We start from the raw sequence: 18,743 nt of genomic DNA, 5'->3' as shown, positions 1-18,743 counted from the left end.
ATTTTTTTGTGCGGATTGCCCTTCAAAAGCACTGATTTTTAATTTTGGCTCCTCAAGTTGGTGGTCTTTAATTTTTGCCCTTCGCCTAATATCCCAAGATTCTGGGTTCAAACCCCAGCTCAGTAAAAAAAAAAAAAAAAAAAAAAAAAAGGAATTTCGCAAAACAGAAATTTGGACTCGCAAGGACAAAATTTTGAATGCAAAGCTCTACCCGGAGGTAGAGTTCTCACATGCAAAACCCTGCCTGCAGGTAGAGTTTTGGCATGCCTGAAAGCAAAACTCTATCTTAAAGTATAGTTTGCCTCAAAACTCTACCTGATCAGGTAGAATTTGACTCAAACTCTGCATGATTAGGAAGAGTTTGACTGCAAACTCTGCCTAAAGGTAGCAAAACTCAACCTTTTACAGGCAAATCTCTGCCTTGCGAATCCAAACTCTTCCTTGCAATTTATTTTTTAAAATTTTTGACTGAGCGGGAATTCGAACCAAAAACCAAAGAGTTCTAACGAAGGGCAAAAATTAAAGACCAGCCCAAAATAAGGGCATTCCTGCGAATCACTTCTTGTGTAGCTATACATAAGAGCCTCCTCCTGGATAGAACAATATGAAAACCCCTCATCTTCCTTGTTTTGCAAATTATTTGGACAACATCAATTGGAAAGTTATGAAAGTGGCAGGAATTGTCCCCGCAGTTAATCACGAAATAATTTCAAATGTGCAAGATATTGGGACCTTAATAGTGTTTGTTCCTTACGAAAAACTGATATATAATAACAAAAGAAACACCAAATTTTCCTTCTTTTGTCCCATATCACTGGCTTTGGTGCTTAATTCTTATTTTCTTTTACGTTGGATGAGGGAACAGAAAATTGGGACATATTGATACATCATCAGGAACTAGGATAAGAATGTCAAACTTGTGTAATACATGGACTCATATTGATTTTTTTGCAACATTTATTGAATTTACTCACTGTAAAACTGAACAGTTTTGACAGGGTACATGACTCCGTATGACTTAAAATAAAGGAATAACTGGACTACATTCTGCAATTAAATTAGTGTGCCTATTCCTAAACCTTTATCTTTGTCGTGCACGCTTTCAGGCATTTTAACTACTGCCTAGCCATGGCACTTACCAGAAACAACAATTAATTATACATGGCCTCCCCATCCCATTTCATTTGTGGGTGGTGGGAAGGAGGATCCATCTCTACTAAATTATATGTACATCAAGTCTCTGACTCTGGTGAAACTTTCTGGTAGCAATTATATTGGCCCAGTAATGAGACATCATCTTGAGACAAAGTTAATTTACCAGAACTCAGGTAGTGTTGAGCAGCACGTCGCCTGCAATTTTCAATTTGGATAGAAGATGAGCATATCAATATGTTGTCAATCTTCAAAAGCTCTACATACTGCATTTTGGTGGGATATGAAACGTACCTTTTCTGTTTTCTCCTATCAGTGCTTTCCGCTAACCGGCTGGTTCCAAATCTTGAAATTTGGCTCAATGAAGACAGATATTCATGAAATGAATCACCTTTCAGTGCAATGCGTGAGCGCAAGGGAACAACAGATTGAAGTAAGTCATATGCATTAGGGTCCAATTTGCTGAGAAACACGAACAACACAAGGCAGCTTAGCAATATCACAGTAGTAATTTTCAACTGAACATAATAGCTAAATTAAAATGGAGTCCTAAAACAAAGTCAGACCAGTTACATGTGTTGAGCAATCTTGGACATTTCAGGTAAACCATAGAAATGAACAGATTCAAAGCATGGATACGGAATAATTAGTATTGGTATAAACCCAACAATTTAAAAAAAATGTATAAAGATCAACTGAAAGTGGAAATCTTTCCCTGTTCAATTGCCTATCAGAATATCCAATCTTTAGATTTATAGAAAATATCCAATACAGAATCAATAGTCTCAATTTCCGCCCGTGATCTTTCACTCAACACTAAAAATTTCCCACAAATACTACCCCCTCCTTTTCAGAGGTTCATCCCATGACCCTTCACTCTATGCAATTCTAAATCAGAGAAAGCAGAAGTCCTTGCAAGTAGGTAGCTCTTTTAATTTTTGTCATCCTTTTTTAGTGGTTTGTACATGTTTCACCTTGCACTCTCTTTTTAAAACAGCATACAACGCTACGGTAACAGATTGAAGATCTGTGGGTATAAACCCCAAGCTGAACATGTCTCAGCAATGACAAGCAAAGATACATCTAAAGTTAGAGAGCTCACTCGATTTTAATGCAATGTACTTGGAAGATACACAACTACTTAGGACAAAAGTATAAGGGAAGAGGGGCATATGCGTCCTATACCTTCTAAAGGAATGACAGATTCTTGGTAGCCTTAAATGTAAATCCTCATGTTTTTCCCTACTCTGTCCAACCATCTTTCCCAGAGCCATTGTACTGTTTGTGGATGCCAACATCTCCCAGGCCAAATCCACCTGATAGACAGATGAAGTGCTCGGTCCTAGAGAAGCAATTTCATTAGCAAAAAAGCAAACTCCATGTTGAGCGATAATTGATGATATCTGCAACTGGTCATCATGCCAGCTATATGAACGTGATTCTTCCATAGGGATCATTGAAGGCTCCAAAGAATCCTGGATAAGCACTTACAAGCATCAAAAACTGCATATGCGCCAACACAAAGGTAATATCTGTATCTAATAAACTACTTACGTATAGGAGGTGTTGGCAATCAGTAAGTAATAAATCAGCCACTGAAATTAAATCACTCATTTCATGAGTAACATTAAGAATTTGAGAAGCTTGTTTTTGCTCTGGGGTGATATACTGTTTCAGGTCCAGGTAACCTTCACGAAGTCTTCTCCATGTGTCCTGTACAGAAGTATTCAGGTTAAGCTGCACAGTAGTCTTTAAGGATGTAGAACTTTTGCTGAAGTCCATGCGGCTACATTCATCCAACACCCGATATCCACTCGGAACGTCCTCCATGCATTGTCCGTTAAAATGCTCCACGGCCTCTCCAGGAATTGATTTTGCTATTCTATCAGAACTACCAACCTCTCCAGGAATTGATTTTGCTATTCTATCAGAACTACAACCCTGCAATTCCTGATACTCGGAAGATAGAAGAACCATTTCATCAAGTTTCTCAACCTTGAGTGGATACATACTTGGAAGGGACAGACTGCTACAATAATTTGCCTCAACTTTGACATCAACATCATTATATGACTCTGTACTTGAAATTACTTCTGAATCAATAGTAAGCTGAGTCTCAGCGATGAATGATGGCTCTGGCACACAGGAAATGTCCACAGACTTGCTTACGACATTCGCAGTAGAATAATCAGTTGTCTCCAAATAGTTTCTTTTCAACCTTTTTGTTTTGAAATGAAAATTCTCTGTTGATAAACTGCAGGAGATTTCAGTGGCTGAAAAATGGGAGGGAGAACTGCATGCTGTTTCAATCTCTTCATTTCTGGTATCAGGTTGATCTAACGATATGGGAACTCTGCTACAGTCATCCTCAGAATCTGAAGTCATGACTCTATCAAGTTTTCTTAAAGTATTTCTTCGAGTGAATGCAATTGGTGATTCGGAGGCATCAGAAAATTCTGAGTTAGTACCGAACATAGTACACTCATTGTGATCCTGAAATGAGTAGAGCAAGCTCAACATTGCATCCTTTTTTCCATCAACACTGTTTGCACCCATATCGTTCCTAAAATTGTTCTTTTCTGTAATATTGTTTAGCTCGTCTTCCTCAGCTTTATCGTTTATCCAGTATCTTTCTTCTTCTGTTCTCATCGACTTAGTTAGCTCCTCATCCACAAGTTCCGATAGTGGAGATGGGAAATCCCAAGGGATAATTTTTGGTAGTAGCAGATGACCAGCATCTAGATCAAACTGAAGAGGACTATATCGTAGCTGCAGGTCATCACCTGTCCGTAGCGAGAAAACATCACAGAATTAAACGGGTTTAATGAAACTCTAGGGTGAAGAAAACATAGGCTGTAGATTCAATTTAGTCATAATTTCATTATCACCAGGTGAAGAATGAGAACCATTCAGATATGGGGAGAGCTTGTTCCTTCATACTGATTTCTTTTTACCTTCCTTTTAAACCATTAGATTTTGGCAATTGATGAATAAACATCCCTTGAGAGGATTTAAACTAACTTAATCTCTTCTAGTTAACTAGTCTTCAATCCATAGAGGTATGTTCCTTTATGGGTTGAATCCTACTTCTTAGTTTGATAATCCAGGCTGTTCTTTGATCTTCAAGCAAAGATTTGGTCCTACACTCAAGTTTGTGCTTAAGATTCTTAGAATGGTCCAAATTCCTTTCTTTTGACCCGAGGGTCTATTGGAAACAGGGTAACGTCAGTGTACATCCTACCCTCACCAGACCTCACTTGTGGGATTATACTGGGTATGTTGTTGTTGTTGTTATAGAAAGGTCTAAATTTCCCCATATTCTTCAGTTAGATTTAATCTCTTTCTATATTGTTTTTGCCCCCTTGTATCGACATCATTTCCTTTTCTCATTTGTCCTTGCATTCAAGAAATGTAAGCTTTCATCAATAATAAAAGGCTTGAAGTTTTGATTGGCCAATATTTAGTCTTGAGCAAGATCCTAAACAGATCGCACGATAATTTTTTATGTCAACCTGCTCTATATGCAATAGTGGTTATCAATGATTTTGTCATTACCAGTAAGATGTATACACTGGTTTTAGAAGATTCACTTTTACAAAATAACATGAAGCTTCAGAAGTTTTGCTTGACAAGAACATTTTCAGTTAGCATTCTCTTCTGCTATGGTGAATAAATTATTCACGAAATCTAATATCCTGAAGCATGCATTAATTTCTTTATATTTGGTGAATTACCTTTCTCCAAAGTTTGGCCTTGACACCAGAACTGGAGATACATAATAGTTTTACGAATATCTCCACGGCAATGATCTATAAACTGCTCTACCAGCATCGGGTGAATTTTAACTTGTTCTCCAGCACAAACCTACAGGAAATTTCTTTGATTAGCCAGATAAAGATAGATCTATATCAGCGAGAAATTATTAAAAGTAGCTGTACCATGTGCGCAAGTCCAAGGAGCTCCTTCAAAGCTGGCATCACAAAGCACAACTGTTGCCTATCTAGATTGTTTGGGAGCACCGGGTTGTCACCTACTCACATCAAGGAATATTATTAATCTGTAAATCATAAGCTTGACAAATTATTGAATTTCAACCGGTTAACCCCCTTACTGTTGCTAGTTAATATCATGGGTCGCTTTGCAGTCTCCGCAAGTTGTTGAATGGTAGAGACAAAACCACGGTCTTCACAAAGAGCGGTATCCACATCCTCAAAAAGGATTAGAGTCTTAGTTTCACCCTGATGATTAGTAGTTATCTCCTCCCTGCAGACTTGTTTTCTTTGTAATCCAGAGGCATTTGGAGCATTTTCCTCATCAGACAAAAGTATCGCTTCAATAACTCCACCTCCAGACACTACTTTGTCCTCCGAATACACTGGATCTTTTTGCATCCTGAAACAAGAATGGAACAGACAAAATGGAAGTGGAGCATGTCCACTCATATAGATTCAATATCCACTGTAGTCATAATTTGGCTTACATGAAGTAAAATCCCATCACAGAGAAAAACAAAATAAATTGACTACTTTGCACAATTTTTATATGAAAATTGGTAATGCATATAAACATTCATGGAGTAATTCAACTACCTTTTCTTGGAACAAGCATGACATGCCGAGAAATGGTCGAAGTACATGTTAAGAGGCCACTAAAAGGCCTAAGTCCTTCAATCCCCAATCAGTGACTAATGAAACATTTTTCCTAAAGGAAGACCAATCTCAGAAGTGTGTGCCAGTATACATGACTTGGAGGTTTACGAATTTTAGATGAATGTTAAATTAGTCCTTCAATTATGCATAGTAAAAAAAATTTAAGAAAAATCATACGTAAAGGAAACCATTGTTGTGGCTCCCATGGCGGGACAAGGTGGACGTGGCCCCCGTGGTGGACAAGATGAGAGAAGCGAGATTGAGATGGTTCGGCCATGTGAGAGCAGATGTGCGGATGCGCCAATAAGGAGGTGTGAGAGTTTGGCTATAACAGAAGTTAGGAGAGGTAGAGGTAGGCCGAAGAATAACCGGGGGGAGGTGATTAGACAAGACGTGATTGATGACACAGCTTCAGCTTACTGAAGACATGATCCTAGATAGGAAGGTGTGGAGGTCGAGGATTAGGATAGAAGGTTAGTAGGTAGCCGATTATTCTCCTTACTAGTTAGTAATCGAGTGGACTCTTTGCTTCTAGGGGTAGTACTATCGGTTGCTTCATTTGCTTTTTACCTTGTTATGCTGTTGTCATATTTTTCTCGATTCCATGCCTCAATTTTTTCCTTGCTTCATTATTTTCTTGTCATATTTTTTTTCTTGTTATTCTGTTGCCATATTTTTCTCGATTCCATGCTTCAATTCTGTTGTCATAAATTTTTTCTTGTCTTTTGAGCTGAGGGTCTATTAGAAACAGCCTCTCGTCTCTACCCCAAAAAGGGTAAGGGTAAGGTCTGCGTACATCTTCCCCTCCCCAGACCCCACTTGTGGGACTACACTGGGTATGTTGCTGTAAAGGAATCCAAAAGAAAAAACATGAACCATCACAAGAGAAATGTTTTATCTTTAAATGCAAATACTTGAACGGTCTACCAAACAACACAGTACAGTAACCCCCCCCCCCCCCCCCACACAACACCAAAAAAAAAAAAAGGAAAAAGAAAATAGCAAGTCCTCTAAATATTGAGATTTTATATCTTAATAAAATTTTATGAATATTAAGTCCAAAAAAAACAATAGGAACAATCATATATCTTAATTAAATTTTAACACAAACAAGTCCAAGAAACAAAAGAATACTAGCATCCAGACATAGACAAACCGTTGAAGCCAGTGGGATTCTACAGCCTCCCCAAATCTTTGTTTTACTAGAGCACCGTTTCGCCAATCTGATGCATTAACCTAGCAAGACAACAGACCAAAAAAATAATAGTTATACAGATTCTTGATAATTAGAAGATTTTTTTTTTTTTTTAAGAGTTTGGTCTGAAACCAAATCTTTAAAATGCTCCGAGAAACAAAACTGTAATAACATGTATCTACATTGTGCAAATAAAATAGCGAATTTTTACAGCATTACCTCAATAATTTGAAATCCCTGTTCTTTAGCACAGGCGTAAATTGCAGCCGACTTCCCGCTCTGCATAATAACAGTTAGTACAATAAAAATCACCGATAAAAGCTACTTCAACACATACTGAAGCAGGCCTGATTAAGCCTAGTCAAGACAGCATTTTAGAACTATGGAACAAGAAACTGCAAAAGTGATTTGTACGTAATTTTTAAGGATAAGCATCTATTTCCTACTGAAATGACTACGAAACTAAATGCTGAAAATTGATTTAGAAAGTGTAAATGATGATTTGACCCTAATAATGTTGAAAGTACTCTACCCTTTGATCACCAGGTTTTCTACTTACCTCCACTTTAGACTAAGGCAGCTCTAGGAACTTCTTCCCAAGAAGAAATCGCCAGAGACCATGCCTTAACAAATCCAATCAGTGACATTTTGCTATGGAAAAAAACTACTAAGGTTTACATGAATTTGCTAACTTGATAAGGTCTTGTTTAATCTACAAACAAGCTCGAAAAACTCCCAGGTGTTGTGTGCTCTCTGCAACTTCCAACACTGATTTGTAACATTCTAACTAAGAGTAACAGGTAAAAGAAAATATATTGTGAAACAACTCCATATAAGCATGTCGACATATAACTTTTCAGTCAGATAGGATACTTAGGATTAAGCTGTTAATCAACAAGACCAATTTCTCACTTTTCTTTTTTGTCCAATTCCCACTTAATAACCGGAATTGGGATAATATAGATAGACAGAGAGATTGGGAACTCTAGGAGCATGCAAAAACTTTCTGCAATAGAAGAGTAGAAACTAGCTACATACCCCAACTGGTCCAGATACCAGGAGGACATTCTTCAGCTGTTCTTCATTTGTAGAGTCAGCTTCACTTTCATAAAGGCTGTCAGAGAAGTCTTGAAGAGTACCGCTATCACTATGAATGCATGATTTGCTTGTGCGAGAAGCTTTTTCATGCCAAAGATGCAGCCAATCACTTAAAAGTTTCACTGGCTCGCTATTACCACATACCTGCATACAAGATATTGGAGAACATTTATCATACTGCATATGGAAAATGTCAACATATGAATGAATAAGCATCTTTTGTCTTCACCAACAAAGACATAGATAAATATTGACAGTGGTGGTATCCAAAATGAGATTCACCTGAAAAGCTCTCTCAGGCTGATATTTGTTTGTCCATAGACAACTTTTGGGCCGACTCGGACAGTTTTGGTAGTCAAACACTATCCTAAACATGAAAAAATAGTTGAGAGTAAATCAGCATCACATAAAAAGGCAGCACTCATAATAGTAAAAGAAAATTCAGACAGCGGGTAAGAAGCAACATATATTTCAAATCAACAATCAAGAAGTTTCTTTTATCCTGTATTCAGGGAATGAACTATGATGTGCACCCATGTACAATTTCAGAATGTTATGGGAACAACCTGGACTACACACTGCATACCAGCATTGCGATATAAGAAAGTTCATTTTATTAACTCTCATAGTTTTGACAATGTGAAAAAGGACGGATTAAAGTTACTATAGCATATGCCGTGTGAAAGTAATTGCCAAGGAGACCAAAATGGTAGCAGGTTCAGCTCCATCGGCGTCATGTATGGTTTTCTTCTCATTCTTTATGTTGGTTTCCTATTCCAGTATCCTACTATCTGTGGGATTACAGTCACAATTGTAGTTTGTTCGTCATTCAGCTTCTCACTGTGTATGCTTTCCTCAATGCAAAGTTTTCGATAATATTAAATGGCTCTCCAGAAGGGTTTTTAGTCCTCGAAGAAGATTGAAGCAGATCCCGTTCTCCCTTCCTAGATTTGCTAGTGGTGGAAGTTCTGTCTAATGATAAGAAGCGCAGTAAAACTGGGATGGATTAAAGGATTCAAATTGGAGACAAAGAAGGGAATGATACAGATTTTTCTTTTTTTTTTTGATAAGGTAAGAAAGAAGGGAATGATGCTGAAATTTCGCACATATTATATGCTGATGATACCTAAGTACTATACGAAGGTGATGAGGAACAATTGCTACACTCAAAGGTGAAACCACTAGCCTAATTCTGACCAAAAGCAGCACTTGAAAAGGCAAAATGAATCTGACCAAAAGCAGTATATTTTTGGCAAATGCTGACCACATACACATTTTTTTTTTTGAGAAGGAATGCTGACCACATACACATATGACTGTGATTTTGGGGTGCAAGGTGGAAAATTTTCCTATTATTTACCTTGTACTCCCTCCGGGTCAAAAAGAGTATCCACTTAGCCATTTACATACCCCTTAAGAATACTAACTCCTAGAAAAAAAAAATAGGTAATTTGACTAAACTGCCCCTAATTAAATAGGTATTGGGATTTGATCACATAGCACTTAATAGGGACAAATCTGGAAAAATAAGGTTAATTCTTTCTTGATTTGATAAGTGCACACTCTTTTTGACCCAAGAAAAAAAGGCTAAGTGGACACTCTTTTTGATCCGGAGGGAGTATCACCTTAAGGGGCACAATACAAGGATTCTACCATTTGGCAAAGCGTTACTGATCGGTGTGAGAAGATGACACAACAGGAGGAAGACTTAACCCGAGTAACAGCGTATTTGATGAGATTCGCCTACTTGATGTTTTTGCTATCCATCCGTTCAGAAGTTGAACAAAACAAGTGACTTGCGGGAAGGAAAGAGAATATGTTTCATGAGATGGTCTACAATTGTTGAGGAAAAATGGAACGGGGGCATGGGAGTCAACCCTGAGGCTCCACAACAAGAATTTCGTCTTCAAAGAATTGGAGGTACAATACGAATAGGAATGAATAATGGAAGAGTGAAAAGGGCAGCTCAGTGCACTAAGCTCCCGCTATGCGCGGGGTCGGGGGAACAACAGTTAAATGCGGAAAAACTGATCCTGGTAAAATAAAATAGTGACTCCTTCATCTGGGGTTGCACCATTGAGGCCAATAGTTATATAGGATGAATTGCTGGATAAATAAGGCTGAGGGTGAGCAATCGCAGAAAAATTTAAAGTTGTAGATAGGTGAATGGTTGGAAGATCTGCATTGAAAGAGATGTCGCTAACTTATATAATACTGCCATAGACAAAAAAATGCATAAACAACGAATGCTGTACGGAAATGGTTGGCAACTACAAATTAGGAGAAGCTTCAACGATTGGGAAAAAAAAAGAGTTGATCTTTTATTAGAGAAGCCGGAGACAATAATTCTGGAAGGGATCAGGAAGATTCTGTAGTATGGACAAGCTGTAAGGATGGCAGATTCACAGTTTATTCCCACTATACAATCCTGTTGCAACAAGAGAAAGGGTGCAGAGACTACTGGCAAATAGAAAAAGATTTGGAAGACAAGAGCCCCTACAAAAGTTGCGCGCTTTGGGAGGATTGCAACTCATGGTGCCTGCTTGACACAAATAATTTACAGAGGAGAGAGTCAATGCAGGTCCCGGGAAAAAAAAAAAAAAACTTATGCAGCAGGTGCTTCCTGTGTAACAAATCCTCAGAGTCAGTCAATCACCTCAGCCAAACTAGGCAGATTTGTTCCATGTTTCTGAATATTTTTGAGTGGGTAATGCAAGGAGATTCAAAGCAAACTCTCAACAGCTGGCAAGGACAGGAATTGGGGAAGAAGAAACAAACTTGGAGCAATATACCGTTGTGTATAATTTAGACAATATGGTTAGAAAGCAATCTTAGGTCCCTTTTTTATTATATCGGTTCGGTGGTGTCCGGGCCAGCTTGCACGTACCTCGGCTATTCAACCAAGTACCTGTTACTTCTCACCAGCAAAGGTACCAGGTCCACTTTGCCCGCCAAGGCTTAGACTTATGAGAAGAAATCACCTAATATTCTTTGTCTCTGCTGGTATTTGAACTATGATGTCCAAGGTTTTCACCCACTTCATCGACCACTAGGTCACACCCTTGGATGCAACAGTATCTTTTTTGAACTGGTAAGTATATTACTGAAACAAACAACAAAGCACTAAGAAAGTGCTCTGTAGGTACAAGAACCCTTGGATGCTACAATGTTATGTGTCTCGAGTGGAGGATCTATTAACAAAAATTACATCAATTATCAAACAAAAAAAGGAAGGCCTTCATTACACTACTTAGCCCTCCACCATCTTTTCACCTCAGACAAAACAGTGCAAGTCTGAAAAACTTTGAGATGTCTCGTCTTAATCATATGGAAGTTGAAACAGTAAACTATCTTTGCCCCAGACGAATCTTAATATAAGAAAATTGAGAAAAGTAGAGGCATGATATTGCAAGAAACAAAACAGACAAGTTGGAAAACCAAAAGTCATCCAAATAGGAGCATAATTTTAACAAGCTTCACAACTGTTTGCTCCATCAAGATCATAAACATCCTCACCTTTCTTGAAGAAATCTATCTTCCTTCTTGATATCTGAACTGTTAAGGTTAATTTGGAAGGCGTCCACTACATTTGCCTACAAGTATCCAAACCAAAGATAATATCTGATGATCAGACGAAAAAGATAGGAAACGTAACATGTAAAGTCTATTACGTTTTCTGTATCTCTGAAAGCAGGAATGTAGCATGACACAATACGTCAAACCAAAATACCCCCTTAAAAATAATTACCAACTCAAAGTTATAATGCTCACTAGACAAAGATATATTTTCCAATATCGGGGCATAATCAATGAGCAGTGAACAGTAAAATTTCAAAACAAGGCTATGTCAGAGCGAACCGCTGCCGCATTCTTTAGCTGCTCGGACTGGCTGACTTGTTCCTCAGCAACTATGGATAATGCTGAATGATATAATTTTGTTTCTCTAGACGAATGATCAGAAACCGCTTCATCTTGTGAAATAGCATGCTGATCCAGTGCAATCTTGTTTTGGTGTGACAATGTTTTGTTCGGATAAGAGATGCAAGAAAAGTTATCGAATTGCAGAGGGGTGACGGAACCTTCAGAGAGCGAAGAGATTCCACATTCTAGCGCAACATCAGCATCAAGAAAACAAGCTTCAGAAAAGATCCAGTGACCCCAATCAAAGGCAGTTTCATCCTCCTGCAAAGGGAAGTCTTATATTTCATCCAAGCAAAAGAACTTGACAAAATTATTACAAGAGTGATTTACAAGACAGCCACATTAACACAGTTATAATTGAGAATGAAGGACACCATACCGTAACTCCTTCAAATACATGAATAGGGCTGAACGTAAGGCTTCTCCCCTCTCCCTCAGAAGAGTACCAGTTACTCTCCACATCAATCGCTTCTTGGCTCTTCTTACCCATTTTCAAAGATTGAAAAAAAGGATGTATTTGTTTTCCCGCATATCTACGGGAATTCTCCTGGTGAAAGCAAATAAAGTTATAAAGAACCAAACAAAACTGTGGCTATACCATGAAAATGAAAAGGAACCGTATTCTGCAAAAACTAGAAGAAAGAAACATCAAGAAGAACTGTGCAGATATCACAGAAATCAAAGAAACATTTACAAGAAGTATAACAGGATCCAGCATTAAGTGCTATAGAAGTGAAGAATCTGAAGGATCAGATCATCATAACTCAACCACACATATGATCATGCTTTTTGTGTCACAGAAACAAGAAAGTTCTAACTTAAACAAGGTGATGCACATTTTATAAGTAAACAAACTATAAAAACTTCAACTAACCTCAGCTGTCTTTTTAGCCTCCATTCGGAGATCAGGAATCGAGTGTGACATTGATTCATCCTGCATAAGGTTACGTGGAACCAAACATGCTTCTGTCGATCCACCGCTCAGCATGTTTTTTCTTGCTTTAATATCCAGTTGGCATTTCTCTGGTGTTGATCTAGCAAGCTTCTTCTTCGACCGAGGAGTCTTCTTATCTTCCAAACAGTGTTCAGTCATAAGCAATAAATTTCCGGCAACAGTTAAAGCATGCAAATTAAACTTCACATCTGAGGACAAAACCTCTGAAGACAGAAAAGTTTATAGAACAAATGTCTCATGAAAAGACCAATACCCTACATTCAACCTAGTAGAGGTAAATGATGGAAGAGAAATAGATAAAGCCCTGTTGCCTGAAGTTGCATGTAAAAGAGGATTTGGCAATTCAGGACGTCAGTGCTATCCAGTTAAAGACCCTTAATCCTTCTATTTACTGAGTTTAGTGCTAGAACTTTAAAGTAGATTCACATACAAAACATGAATTTGCTGATCTCAATAGCGCATAATATTATATACGATTAAGAAGTTCTACAGAAACAGACTGGACATTAAGAAGGCCAAAGATCATGTGAACTGGGAGTTCCTAGACTTTATAATGTTGAAGATGGGCTTTGCGGATAGGCGGCAGAAGTGGATCAAGTTCGAATATCGACAGTCAAATTCTCAATCCTAGTGAATGGCAGTCTCTGTGGTTCTTTTGCAACTCGAGGGGCTTGAGATAGAGCAACCCCATGCTATTCATTTCCGTCTGGTAATGGAAGGGTTGAGTAGAATGATGGATAAATCTGAGGCATGTTATAACTTGATGGGCTTCTTTGCAGCAAAGCAATGTATAGTGAGGGTTTCACGGTTCTGGTTCACAAACAACACTTCAATTTTCTATATGCAGACATTACCAATTGAATAACCTGAGCCAAGTTTTTACATGGTTCCAAACAGTGTCAAGCCTCAAAATACATCTCAGGAAGTCTGAGACCATTTCGGTGGGTGAAGTAGATAAGAATAAGGATTTGGACAAGTACGCAATTGTAGGGTTAAAACTCTTCCAACTACTTATCTCGATTTACCAATGGGCATTTCCAATAAAGGCCAAGCGCATTAATCCTGGTGATTGAGGGAGTTGAGAAGAGGCTAGCATGATGGCAAAAGAAGGCTTGGGGATCAGAAATTTGAAGCTTCATAACAAAAGCTTACTAATGAAATGGCTATGGAGGTTTAGCCAACCTGAGGCAGGTTACTGGAAGGACATCATTGTTGCCAAATATGATGCCCAAAACCACTGGTACCCCAAAAGAAGCAGGGAACCACATGGGGAGTTGGGGTCTGGAAACACACCTGTAGCCTACTTGATGAATTTTCTCAGAAGGTTTCCTTCAAAGCTGGCAATGGACATAATGTCAAATTTTGGAAAGACTTATGGCTTGGGAACACTACATTGAAGGCTTCCTTCCCAAGGCTTTTTCAGATAGCTAGCAACAAGGACGCAACCATTGCTCAATAGAGAGACGGCAACACATGGAGTCCAATTTTCAGAAGAAACCTACAGGATTGGGAAGTCAATGATTTACTCATCTTCTTAGGGGCATTGGAAGAATGCAATCTGGATAATACCTCCCAGGATAGGATCCTATGGGGATTTCTAAGAAGGGAATGTACACTGTGAAAGAATGCTACACACAGGGATGCTCTCATAATGGAATTCTTGCAGCTTGGCCTTGGAAACATGTTTGGAAGACCAGACAGCCCTTAAAAGTTAGTTGCTTCACTTGTACAGCACTCCATGGAAAATGCCTGACACAAGACAATGTCAGAAAGAGAGGCATCATCCATGTAAACTGCTGCCTCTTTTTCCTACAGGATAATGAATCTGTCAACCACCTCTTTCTGCATTGTCCTGTAACAGCTTCCCTTTGGCACTTATTTTTCTCTCTGTTTGGCATTCAATGGGTCATGCCCCACTCCATCAAAGATGCCTATGAAAGTTGGATATTTTGGAGAGTTGACGAAACCATCAAAAGGATCTGGAGGATGATCCCAACAGCAATATTTTGGTGTATATGGAAGGAAAGGAACAGCAGATGTTTTGATGGAATTTCAACTCCTACAAGTATTATAAAGGCTGGATGTCTACTTAGTCTGTTTAGTTGGCATTTTCATTCCCCTGTAAACAGTTTTGATAACTTTTTGGATTTTGTTAGCTCCCTAACACTGACATAGCAGTGGTCTTGGTGGCACATTTTGACTGTTTCTACAGGTTTTTGCTTAGTTTCAGCTGCATGTAGTTATGTCCTGAAGCTGACTGTTAGATATTTTGTAACTCTGCATCTTCTTGATGCCTTTCTAATGCAATTTACTTACTTCATCAAAAAAAAAGTACTTGTCAAAAAAGGTGAGTAAGCACATATTAAGCTTATTTGTTGAGCATCCCTATGTAATCCATGTTATTAGTTCATCCACCGGCGAGTGTCAGGGGATAATTAGAAAGGCTCCAAAGAAACTTGTACGGGATTCAGCAAATGAGAATATGAAGTTTCAACTTAGTCAGTTAGAAGGATGTTATGCCAAGAAATTTTGGGGTGTGTGTGGGTGAGGGTGGGGGGGGGGGGTGGGGATTCTTGAGGGAAAAGATTTTCGAGTTTTTTTTTCTTTTTTTCGAGCAACAAAGCAGTATTAGGGAAATGGTTGTGAAGATTCGGGATTGAGAAGCAAGCTATATGGAGGGAGGTGATATAGAAAAAGTATGGAATTGTGAAAAAGATATGGAGGGCCACTTCGCTTTAGGTGTGGACTCTGGATTATTATGAAAAGATAGAAGTAATCCATCTGCAACATAATTATCATCCCAGGAAATGGAAGCAAAATCAGCTTTAAGAATCATAGTAGATGTGGAGAAGAGACTTTGAGCCTCACATTCCCGAACATTTGCTTTACCCAAGGTTACAAGAAGGGAGTTCATTGAGATATAAGGGTTAAAAGGAACCTTCATGACTGAAAAGAAGTTGAATTCTAAGGCTTGGTTGAGTGAAAAATAATTATAAAAGACAAAATTGAAGGGAAAAAAAAATGCATACTTGCAGTAAACTCAGGAGGCGAGCAACATTTTTGGATCTTTTCAGGTGATCCGATGTTTAGCTGCTCATTTTGCTGTCTTTTCTGATTCTTTCTCACTGAAAGCTTTTGAAAGAAATCATTTTCTGCAGAAAAAGAAGTATAAATAAGCAACAAAATGTGTTTTTTTTTTTTTTTTTTTTTTTTTTTTTTCATTTCAGACTCGTCATCTTTGTTTGTTCATCATAGAGGAGACAAAATGTGTTATTCTTTCCATTAATTAGCAAGACATCTATCATTCTTTCACTTTCAGCATTCAACAATTCAATAGAGGACAAGGAATAGACTTTTTCTTTCCCCATATATTATCTATAATCCTCTCTCCCCTTCCCAGACCCACTTTATTGTAGTATGGACAAGACATAGAGTCTTTTTAAGAAATTCACTTACTGACAATAACTGGAGAGTCTCCATCAGGCATTTCCTTGCTGGTAGTTTCTTTACCATTTAGGGCAACCTGAATTATAAAGCAGACAGATAAAATCAAAGATACAGTGTTGTAAAGCCCTTTCTATCTATTCCTCCAGATCTTACCCTTCTCTTTACATAATTGGATAAATTAAAAGTCTGATATTTGAGAGGTAGATGCAGGAGGGATGTTGATCGTAGGAGATCAGTATAAGCACAGAAAAATGGACACACAGAGGGAAATATCAGTGGGAAGTACACAATTAATGGGGAATTTTATTTTATTTTTTTTATTATTTTTTTTATTTTTTTGTGGTCATGTTGCGGAGAAGGGGAATAAATACAAATTCTTTGTCAAGGCTGTGGCCTAACTATTGATGAAGCTGGAATGAATACATGTGAGACCTAGTAGTGGCAGAAACACCAAGTAATTTCATCCCATCTGCTTAGCCTTAGTTGATAGAGTTACCCCATACCTGTATTGGTGGGAACTATGTTGCACGAATTCTTTAAAAAGGACGTCTAGTGCGTGTCGGGTTCTCCAAAAGTAGTGCATTTTTGGAGGATACGATACGCGTACGGAAACATTTTTGAAGAATCCGAGCAACATAGGGTGGGAGTATGTATGTACCCAGTGGAATGTGAATAAGCTAGACCGAACACTACCATGGCTATAAAAGAACACAAAATGCTATGTTTTTCAATATAACAACGGTGTTGTTGGAGGATTTGGAGCAGACCTTCATTAATTAAGAGGTAACCTCAGAACGACATTGCATTGAATTAACCAATAGAAATTTTCGAGTGCTCTGTCCCAATCCGAAAACAGGCCACATTCGAGCTAGAAAACTAACTTTTAAAGATCGTTCACCTTTCTTAAACCTTGCTCTATTATTACTTTTAACATCACAAAATCCTGATGCTAATCAAACGCAATTAATCGGTTAGGAATGAAAGGCCTGGATAAATTCATTTAGCAGTTAAATAATCAAACAGTGGAGGATCATTCAGTTAGCTATAACCACTTGGAGGAGAGAGAAAGGACTCAACTTTGAACTGGTATTCTTCTACTCGGTTCTTCCTAATTCTTCTTCTTGTTCTTCACCTAATCTTCTTCTTCTACTACTACTGTTCTAATACCCTAATTCTGCCATCACAGGATTTGAGCTCAAGCTTGGAATCTCTTCTATTGTTTCGATTGTAACCATTCAGTTGGAATTAATAAAACAGTCCATTTTTTCGTGTCCAATTCCTTTTCTTCTTCTAAATTTCTATTTCATTCATATAAGTACATTACAACAACATACCCAGTGTAATCCAACTAGTGGGGTCTGGGGAAGGTAGAGTGTATGCAGACCTTACCCCTACCTGGGGAGGTAGAGAGGTTGACCCTCAGCTCAGGATAAAGCAACAACAAAAGAAGGTCAAAAAGGAAAAAGGAACAGTTACTACAACAAAACAGTACGCTAAGCGACAATAGATAATTAAGAGAAATCGAAGGACAAGAAACTATTGGAGAAATGCTACGACTACTAGTAAGAAAGGACATATAAGTACATTACATTCTATACAACAAACTAGCTAACAAAATTCACCTTCTTAGAAGCTCTTGTGTTCGTCTGAGGTGTTGTCGCCTTGGAATTTCTCTTCTTTTTCGGCTTCGCTTTCGCCTTATTCCCGTTTTCTTGGCTGGCACACCACACTTCTTCCTCATCCTCTTCTACTTCTTCATCTACTCTCTTTTCTTCAGCTTCCTCAGCTCCACCTTTAACTGGAATTTGCTTCGCACTGTTCGGAAAAAGAGTCGACTGGACTAGCTTTCGCCTGCTACGAAGTCCTTCATCCACTGGTTCTTCCTCCATTGGATCAGATTTGGTTAGGGTTTTGCAATGTTGGGAATTTCAATTTAGCTTGATCAATGAAGAGGGATGCCCAGAATTTCCCTTTTGCTTTTTTTTCTTTTCCTTTTTTTTTTTTTGACCTTTTGTTGCTGGGCTGTGGGGCCCGCTTTGTTGTATGAAAACAAGGGATTAGGTAACCGAGAGAAACAGTAGCAGGTTAACTATGGTTGCCATTTCCCGCGATTTTATTCGGCATTCCGTTCGGATTTCCCGCGCTCACTTGAACTGCATTAATTACTTAATTATGTTTTATTTTTTGTTTGTTTGTTAAATATTTATCACTGATTTTTTAAATCTGGACTGTTTAACTTTTAACAAAGCTATCTTCTTCACCAGAAATTTGTTTAAATTACTTAAAAGAGATGAATTAGGGCAATCAAATTTGTATATAGCAAATA

General features: G+C 38.2%; 1 protein-coding gene across 3 annotated transcripts; it reads right to left on the bottom strand.

Annotated features, from left to right (window-relative positions):
- Positions 1–879: 879 nt before the first annotated feature.
- Positions 880–18,419, bottom strand: LOC132051890 (uncharacterized). 3 transcript variants are annotated; one of them, XM_059443143.1, is made up of 18 exons: positions 18,040–18,419; positions 16,427–16,493; positions 16,000–16,122; positions 12,890–13,086; positions 12,395–12,562; positions 11,953–12,276; positions 11,611–11,687; positions 8,377–8,461; positions 8,035–8,238; positions 7,216–7,275; positions 6,958–7,037; positions 5,264–5,544; positions 5,091–5,182; positions 4,887–5,016; positions 2,707–3,935; positions 2,338–2,627; positions 1,447–1,614; positions 880–1,350 (listed from the first exon to the last, which is right to left on the bottom strand). In XM_059443143.1, exons 1-18 carry the CDS (start codon positions 18,304–18,306, stop codon positions 1,233–1,235), a joined length of 3,960 nt encoding a protein of 1,319 aa, XP_059299126.1. In that variant the 5' UTR covers positions 18,307–18,419; the 3' UTR covers positions 880–1,232. The 3 variants fall into 3 exon arrangements, with proteins under 3 accessions (XP_059299126.1, XP_059299127.1, XP_059299128.1); XM_059443144.1 differs by lacking the exon at positions 16,427–16,493 and having other exon boundaries at positions 18,040–18,178; XM_059443145.1 differs by lacking the exon at positions 16,427–16,493 and having other exon boundaries at positions 12,890–13,081; positions 18,040–18,178.
- Between the last annotated feature and the right edge of the window lie 324 nt (positions 18,420–18,743).

The sequence above is a fragment of the Lycium ferocissimum genome, chromosome 4 (genome assembly GCF_029784015.1).
Source record: "Lycium ferocissimum isolate CSIRO_LF1 chromosome 4, AGI_CSIRO_Lferr_CH_V1, whole genome shotgun sequence".
Taxonomy (NCBI): Eukaryota; Viridiplantae; Streptophyta; class Magnoliopsida; order Solanales; family Solanaceae; genus Lycium; species Lycium ferocissimum.
The sequence above is the reverse complement of the archived record's forward strand: the minus strand, read 5'-3'. Positions and strand labels throughout refer to the sequence as shown.

What these genes read in the sequence shown, in the direction of transcription:
- LOC132051890 (XM_059443143.1), bottom strand. Translation starts at nt 18,306, where the DNA reads ATGGAGGAAGAACCAGTGGATGAAGGACTTCGTAGCAGGCGAAAGCTA. An exon ending in GAATCCCACTGGCTTCAACG is followed by an intron (nt 5,545 to 6,957) that starts GTTTGTCTATGT and finishes TTCTTGTTTCAG; the next exon opens with GATGCAAAAAGATCCAGTGT. An exon ending in TCCTTGGACTTGCGCACATG is followed by an intron (nt 5,017 to 5,090) that starts GTACAGCTACTT and finishes AATTTCCTGTAG; the next exon opens with GTTTGTGCTGGAGAACAAGT.